Source organism: Martes martes (assembly GCF_963455335.1).
Source record: "Martes martes genome assembly, chromosome: 12".
In the NCBI taxonomy this organism is placed as follows: Eukaryota; Metazoa; Chordata; class Mammalia; order Carnivora; family Mustelidae; genus Martes; species Martes martes.
The window spans coordinates 36,399,257-36,408,335 of NC_137900.1; the positions used below are offsets into that span (position 1 = coordinate 36,399,257).

At 36.3% G+C, this 9,079-nt stretch overlaps 1 protein-coding gene across 1 annotated transcript; it reads right to left on the reverse strand.

Moving 5' to 3' along the window:
- Window positions 1-307: 307 nt before the first annotated feature.
- On the reverse strand, window positions 308-3,573 carry DMAC1 (distal membrane arm assembly component 1). Its single transcript, XM_080820586.1, has 2 exons — window positions 3,257-3,573; window positions 308-2,211 (listed from the first exon to the last, which is right to left on the reverse strand). The coding sequence occupies exons 1-2, from the start codon at window positions 3,528-3,530 to the stop codon at window positions 2,147-2,149; spliced, it is 339 nt and encodes a 112-aa protein (XP_080676712.1). The 5' UTR covers window positions 3,531-3,573; the 3' UTR covers window positions 308-2,146.
- Between the last annotated feature and the right edge of the window lie 5,506 nt (window positions 3,574-9,079).

The window sequence follows — 9,079 nt, forward strand, 5'->3', positions numbered from 1 at the left end:
TGGGTCCTTTCACATGTTCAAGACATATTGGTAGCTGGTCATAGGATTCCAGGCTAGTCAATGCAATACACAAAAGGAACAAGAGGGCACCTGGCTGGCTCAGTTGGTTAAGCATCTGCCTTTGGCTCAGGTCATGATCCTGGGGTCCCAGGATTGAGCCCCACATCAAGATCCCTGCTCAGGAGGGAGCCCGCTTCTTCCTCTCCCCGCTTTCATTCTCATGCTATCTCATGAATGAATAAAACCTAAAAAAAGAAGGAAAGGGAAAAAAAAAAAAGACCAAGAGATGCTGCAATGGTTTTGTTTTGAAGATTTTATTTATTTAGAGAGTAAGAGCATGTGTGAGCTGGGGAAGGGGGAAAGAGAAAGAATCTCAAGTCTCAGGGCTAGTGATCCTGAGATCATGACCTGAGCCAAAATCAAGAGTTGGCCACTTAACCAACTGAGCCACTCAAGTGCCCCAGTGTAATAATTTCTTGCACTGAGGTAGTTAAGTCTGTACTATGTAGACGTTTAGTTAATAGATACCTTGGACATCATGAACATTGTTAGTGTCCACATATATGTTCACATTTTGGTTTGTATTTTAAGGAGAACTGTAAGGTCATTTTAAATTACCCTTATTTGTACTTTATCCCCTCTCCTTTGCTAGAAGTAATTATGAGCCTTTGCAAATTTATTTCCATATCATAAAGAGATTCTGAAGCCCATGAACCATAATTAAAATGTGTTCTTACATTAGTGAGTAATAATCCACTGATTTTTGAGCCTGTTTACCCTACTCACCCCACTTCATCCCCAACAAAAGGGAAGATAATAGGAGTACTGCGTGTACTTCCCATACTGCAGGACTAAAGTGGCATATCCCTTTTGTCTCTGAAGATGAGACTAAATCTCTAAAACAAATTAGATTTCTGACTTTGCACTTGCAGAAATCAAAGCAACTTTTCCAAAGTTTAAAAAAAGAAGAAGAAAGAAAACTGTCAGTTTCAAATTTAACAAACTTATTTTTTTGGGGTGGGGAGGAGTGTTATTCCCACTTAACTTCCCATAGACATAGTAAAGAATTATTTTACTCAAACCTAACTAACAGCCCCAAGTTGGGAAGAACCAAATATATGTTGGCAATATTCTAGTGAGCAAACAAGTATATCTGGAAAAGGCTCTTATTTGCTTACACACTAGTACAAATTCTGAGATGTTAAAATTATATTAAGGATAAAGAGTTTTTCTACTTATCCATTAGGTCAATCAAAGACCAAAAGTGAGGTTTATGTACTTTGTTTTAACCTAAGAAAATGTTGGGAATAGTCACTCAGCATTAGATCCAGGCACTTCTACATACTAGAGAGCAACAGGTCTGATGGGAGTTGCTCAACCAATCTTTCAAAACTTACACACTGTGATTGGCAGCTGAACTTAACTATCTTTCTGCTCTGAAAAAGAGTTAAGTATAATTTTATGGAAAAGCTGGGGTATATATCAGAAGTGAAAAAAACTGGTAGGAAGCACAGACTTCTCTTAGAAATGAACTGTCAAATTTTAAGTCATTATCTCAAAAGCATGTCAATTTCATCACAGAATCACTTCCAGCAGTTGTGGACAAAGAACCAAATATTATTGTTTTTAATGATAAATGTGAATTTCTCTGAAATTTTTTGGTACTTTAAATTATATACTGATTTTTGTTTCATAAAGGTAATTCTTGCCTGTTTGAAATCATCCTAGTTCTGAAAGACTAGAACGAGAACTGAACAATCCTAGATGCACCAATGACTTGCTGAATGACCCTGGGCAAACCACCAGGACTATATTTAAAGTTTCACTTACCACCAATGAAAAAACTATGAGCAGTACATAGATAAAAAGTTTTATGTACTTCTGTACATTGCATGATGCCAATCCAGTGTTAGATTGTTAACAGGCGTTGACCCAATTATAGGAAAAGTAAAGAGAACTATTTAAAATAATAGTTTAGTTCATTTTCCAACTTGGTTTATCATTTCCTTCTTTCTTCAGTCTTGTGGTATCCTCAGGAATAAAGTCTGTCAATGTCCATTTATCCAGTATATCCATAAGTCCCATGCTTGTTCTGGTGTCCTGGGACATGGACCATGGACAGATGAGAGATTCACTGGTAGTACTTTCAATCAACACGGAAGGCCTTCCCTTTGGGGTCTGAAAGGATGACTACACCCCAACAAGCAATGCCTAGGAAAGAAAAAGAAAACAAAAACAAACTGTACCTTACATGCATGTTACACCTCAGTTCACTAGGTGCTTCTGTATATGCCATCTTATTTAATCCTCACAACACTCCAAGATACATTGCCATTACATTTCTCTCTTAAGAGTGAAACTCAGAAAAGGAAAAGTTAGTTCAGAGGGGGGGAAAAAAAAAGTGACTTAAGAATTGATCTGGGAAATCTAATTAAAAAGGTAAGAGATCTTGGGCTACTGGGTGGCTCAGTGGGTTAAAGCCTCTGCCTTCAGCTCGGGTCATGTTCCCAGCGTCCTGGGATCGAGCCCCACATGGGCCTCTCTGCTCGGCAGGGAGCCTGCTTCCTCCTCTCTCTCTTTGCCTGCTTCTCCATCTACTTGTGATCTCTGTCAAATAAATAAGTAAAATTAAAAAAAAAAAAAAAGAAAGGTAAGGGATCTGAAAACCCATTCAACTGGCTTGAAGAGTAAAAAGAATTACTGCATTTTACTGTAAGACAGCTTATCATTTATAATAATAATAATCAATTATTACTGCTACAGATAAGGACTGTGGGCCACTTTACCCATGGTACACAGAGAATGTGTGCTCACAATTCATGTCTAAAATGAGACTTCAAAGCCCTATTTCTTAAACCAAAATTATGTACCCTCACTCAGACTTTCTCCAGGATCTGGAGGGGGGAGGAAAAAAAAAAAATGGGTCTGGTGCCCGCTGTACCACATCCTGATTATCTGACCTTGAACACAGTATTTCTTAGTCTTTGAGCCTTAGTTTGCTCAGCGGTCATAAAAGTATGGCTATAATCATACCTATCTCTAATAGCTATTGTTAGGATTAAAAAGATAGAAGCTAGTAAGAGTTCTCAATACAGCGATTTGTCTTAAATGAGAACAGCGTCCCAACTTCCTCCCCGCCCCCGCTTCTCGGTTGGCGTCCCTCCGCCACGTGACCAGTCCGCAACCCGCCCACGCGGCTGCCGCCCGCTTCTCCCTCTCCCCCTGCCCAAAGGCCCCGCGTTGCCCCGACTCTCACTGATGCCGATGACCATCTGCGTAATAGTCCCTGGGCCCGGGGGGTATCCCAGCTTCATGGGCTTCCGCGCCACCCAGTAGACGTACCCGCCCGCCCCTATCAGCCCCGCCCCTGAAAGCACGCGACAGCTCCAGCAGTTATTAAATAGAGGGGCTTCTGCTGGAGAGATCGGCGCTCCAGGTGCAGCGAGGGGCGGGGGCTCGACGGAGCTGGTGGCCTTAGGAGGCGCAGCGACCTTAATTGGCTCCAGAGGCTGAGTCACTAAAGAACCCATGTTCAGATTCTCGGCTTCAACTGTGGGAGTTCTTCGGCAGAACTGACGTAAAAGATACAGCCGGAAAGCAGAGCGCCGGCGAACTGCACCGGAAGCAGCTTGAGGGTCGCTGGGAAATGTAGTTCCAGCCTGCCTCCAACGGAAAAAGATGGTGGTGAGCCTAATAGGTGGTGCAGGCCGTGTATCCCTACATCCGGCTGCAATCATTTTCAGGATTATGATTCAGTCAGTCCCCTAAATGTCTCAATTCTTAGTGTCCTTAGAGGAATCTGGGTTGGTAAGTTTCTTTCCTAGCACAAAAAGTGAGACCTTGAGCACGTTACTTGATATGTCTGGAGGGGTGTAACTCAAAAGAGTTAAGTTTTATAATGTGCCTAAGTATGCTAAAGCGATTATCTGCAGTATGCCGTTTAATCTTCCCAAACCAATGAGATATTAGTTTCCCAACAAATAATAAAACTTGTTAAGTGGCCTTTCCATAGTTGAAACCAATGCCTGTGTCAATACAAATTTTTTATATGCCACCTATACATACTGTCAGTGCAAAATGAACAAAGTATAGCTTCCCTGGAAGCTCAAGACCAGGAAACATTCAAAGTTGGAAATTTCCTTTATCAATATTGTGAGGGGACTACATAAATATAATCAAGGTATTAAAAATGGGTTTGAATTACCTGGATAAATACTTTTCATTTCTCTTAAGTTTTATTTATTTATTTTTTCCCCTAACATGATGATCTCAATTTTGTCATGCTCATGGTATTGTTTCGACTCTGAGAGCCCGGGAGATAAACTCAGAATCAGGCTAATGGACTCAAAGAGTTAATATAGGATCTGTTCTTGCAGGTTTACATTCTTACCATTCCTAAAGAATAGACTTTTAATTTTGATTGCTTCTTTGCAATTCAACTGCTATAGCATCCATTCCCAAACCATTTCACCTTTCATTTCTTTTGGGTAGAGTTGCATTGGGGTGGGGGTGGGGGGTTGTTGTTCTTAGAAGATTACTGGTAAGAAAAAACCACATAGAGTTCAGATGTCATTTCTGTTAGAGGAGATGGGTGAGAACAAGATTAAGTTCAGATTTTAATTTTTCTCCTTTAGAGTGGCTTTAAAATTAACGTGATAAAAAATAAACTCACCTTTCCATTTTCTACAATGGGCTGTGATTTGGGGAAAGCTTACAAAAAGATAAAAATAAAGGTATGGATAAATAGGTGAAAAGAAAATAATAGGAGAAAATACAATAATGAGAACACAGGTTGGCCTGCTGTTTGATTTCAAAGACCCTTTCCATTTCATTTTCTCTCTCTCTTTCTTTCTATGCTTTGTCCAGTAAAACAGAGGGTTTGAAAATTTGGATTCTATAGCAGGCTCTTTCACCATGAGTCAGCCATATGACATAGAGAACATTATTTATTCTCTCTAGCCTGTATTTATCTCATGCTTTTAATTAAGAGATTTGGAATAGGTGATACCTAACACTTTTTCCTAACTGGAAAGTTCTGTTATTTACTATATATCTCTTTTCAGTTAGCATTGTGCTAATAGTTCTGTACCAAGTGAATTTAATAACATTTCACTTAGAAATTCACAATTTGTAGCTGTTGCTTTTCACTATGCCTGACTCAGCATTCTATAATGCATGTGATTTCTCCTTATTTATGTGAAAAAAAACACATAATTTGACAGTGATTACCAAATATTTTGATTATACACTTTCATGGATAAAAAGGTTGAGCACACACACAAAAAAAGTTTGAGCACACAATAACATTTGTGCATGCCTATTTATTATTTATAAATTGCACATTACTTTATACATTATGAGGATAAGAAAAATGATAAAAATATAAATTTTAATATTTTCTCATATCTTGATATATAGGCTTGTGCATCTATATGGACAGCATGACTATCTAACGTGTGACTTTATTAAGTTATCTTTTATCTAAACACTACCTTCTTTATTGTGCATATTACAGTTAAAGATGCCAGGAGAGGGCATATTTAATTCTCTAAACAAGCATTATTAAAATGGCCCATGACACATTTTCCAAACAATAGGCAAGATTTTAACTACTTTTTTTTAAAGTACCTTCCAAAAGATGTGCTTCTTTGCTTATGATTGCCTGAAGTAAATGATTTCAGGTTTGTTATTGTACATAGCACATGTTGAAACTGAGATGTTGAAATGAGATTGAGATATAACTTTGATTGGAAAATTATTATAAATGTTGACTCATCTTCAATAAATGAAATAGTAGGATCTGAGGATAAGGATAGAGGTTAATAAAAACAGGCAAAACTATAATTGGGGGAAGGCATGTGCATTTAGCTGGAAAGATAGTAGGGGAAGGTTGAAAGATAACTTTATTTCATTCTGTCTACTGTAATTAATTAGTTAATTAATTAATTATTTTTGACTACATATAATCTCTTTAGATCATTTTGGCACTTATGACTCACAAAGCCTTATGACCTCTCTTATTTATTTATAAATTTTAAAAATGCAAAAGTCTTAAAAAGTGTCCCCCAGGCACCTGTCCCCCAGGCACCCAGTTCCCCTTCCCTAACACAGCCAGTTTTATCAACTTTTTTCACAATCAGTTTTATCAAATTTTTTGTCAACTTTTTGTATCTCTTTTCAGAGATGTCCGTGTGTATGTGTATATTCTTTCCTCCAGTGACTTGAAAGATCATTCCATATCAGCCAATAGGTAAAGAGCTTTATGTGTTTCTAGGGCTCTGTAATATTCCATATGACTGTATGTATATATGACTGTATATGACTGTACTATACTGTATTTAAGTGGTCTCATATTCACGAACATTAATAGACATTTAGGCTGCTTCCGGTCTTTTGGCATTACAAGTAGTGCTACAGTAAAAAACCTTGTGTATACGTCATATCTCAAACATATATCTTAGAATATATTTCTGAAAGGCTGTAGTGTTTATCAACTTGATAGACATTACTAAATTTCCCTTCACAGTGTACCAACTTACGCTCTCATCAACAAGCGTGAGATCTGTTTCTCTATCCTATTCCGCCAAACAATGAATTTAATAACTTTGATCTCTGCTAATGTGATAGGTAAAAGTGGTTTAATTTACTTTTTCTTATTATTAGTGATCTTCTTAATATATGCTCAAGGACAATCCTTCTTTTTCTCTGAACTATCCCCATTTTTTTGCCCATTTTTTTCATTGAATTGTCTTTTTCTCATTGACTTCTAAGAATTTTTTATACATTAGAAAGATTAATTTTTAGTCTGTGTTTTAAGTTCATAATTTGGTATTTACCTTTTAACTTAGCTTGCATTTTTTACCACGAACATTTTAAAAACATTGAATTGAACTTAGCTATCTTTCTTTCCATAGCTTCTGAGATTCACATCATGGTTAGAAAGACCTTCTACTTTCATGGCTTCTACTGGTACTTTGATCTTTCTTTAAACACTTAAAATCTTAATATATTTGGAATTTCTCCTATTATTAGATGTTAGAATGGAATCAGCTTTTTCCCCCATTTTCTTTCTCCCAATCCATTTTTCTCAACTGTATTTATTAAATAATCCATCTTTCCCCACCTGTTAGAAATGCCCTGCTTTCTAAAATACCATGTATAGATGCATGTCTATTCCTGGACTTCATGTTCTGCTCCATGATTTGTCTATATATTTATGTGCCAGTATCACAGTATTTTAATTACTAAAGCTTTGTAATGTGTTAATACTTGGAAACAGGTTCCCCCCTGTTCCAGATTTTCTTGGTTATTTTTACATGTTTATTTTTCCACATGAACTTTTGACTTAGCTTGATTATTCTGACAAAATGATGCTGACGTTTTTATTAGACTTGTGTGAAAATTGTAGGTTAATTTAGGGAGAATTGACAGCTTTATGATGTTGAGTCATCCTACGCAAGGACATGGAATGCTTTTTCTTTTGTTCGTGTCTTATTTTGTTTTCCTCTGTAATATTTTTAAGTCTTTTTTATAATGATCTCACACATTTCCTCTCAGACACTTTATCTTTCGTGCTGTTATTGAAAATAAAGAATTTTTCCTTCTGTTGTGTCTTCTAACTTCTTGTTGTTAGAAAAGAAGAAGACTATTAATTTCCATATAGCCTAACATTGAATTATTAGTGCCTTCCGGTGAACTTTTCAAATGTGATTGATAGTTTTCTTTTTGTGCAATTCTTATTGACTTTGGGGATCATTTTTATACCCATTTCATAAACATAATTTGGAAGCATTCCTTCTTTGTATTCTAGAACAGTTAAAATACCTTTGGGATTATCTGTTTTTTAAAAGTTTTGTTAGAATTTCCCTGAGAAATTGTCTAATTCAGGGACTTTATTATTTTGGTGGGGTAAGGAAGGGATGTGGGGAAGGAGGTACTTTGACACATTTCTTTATTTGTATTTTAGAAATATGTTTTCTTCTTCTTCTTCTTCTTCTTCTTCTTCTTCTTCTTCTTCTTCTTCTTCTTCTTTTTCTTCTTCTTTTTTAAGATTTATTTATTCGAGAGAGAGCGCATGCATGTGGGCGTGCACAGTGAGGGGGGTGTGGGCAAAGGAAGAGAGAATCCCGAGCAGATTCTCTGCTGAATATGGAGCCTGACCCAGGGCTTGATCCCATGACCCTGAAATCATGACCTGAGCCAAAATTGAGTCAGATGCTTAACTGACTTAGCTACCCAGACACTCCAGCACGTTTTTTTCTTAAGAAGTTTATGTCCTCCACAATTTTCTGACATTGAATATTGTTGTGGAATATTCTGAGGCCAGGTCAATTTAATCTCTTACATAAGTGGCTAGATCTTTTTGCCTAGATGCCCGAGTGATTTTTCTTCTTCCTTCCCTTCCTTTCCCTTCCAAGTTGTTGAAATCCAATAACATTTTACCAGGATATATATCTTTGTTGACTATTCTAGTTCCGTTTTCCAGGCATAAACAATGATATACGTATTATTATATATTTGTGTTATTGTATATAATTTATTATATATATTATGTAAGACCATATTTTAGAGACAGATATACATATGTGTGCACACACACACACACTTATCTTTGTTTCAAGAATGTTTATCTGAATTATGCCTTTTAAGGTACAGTTAATTATTTTATTGTTTTCTTGCCACCAAATACGGTCAATTAATGTTACTTCCACTCATTCATCATTGAAGACAAAAGGATAATTCATTGCATATTTTCCAAAATAATGCACTACACAACAAACAAAAAAAAGTTAAATTTACCAAGGCATCCTGATTTATTATGTGAACTGATAATTAAGAAAAAAATTAATCATTTGTTTCTTTCTTTATAAAATAGAAATTTAAAGAGTTCTGTTAATCTTAATGTAATCCTTATGGTTAAAGAATCTCAGAGTGGTACATACAGTTTAATCTAGAAAGGTATGTAATTTAAACATCTCACATGAAAGAATGAAATTTGCATAACAAAATGATTACAGATAGCCCTAGGCTTTCATTAAAAATTGGATGTTGAATGACCCTTTATGATATTATAGATTAG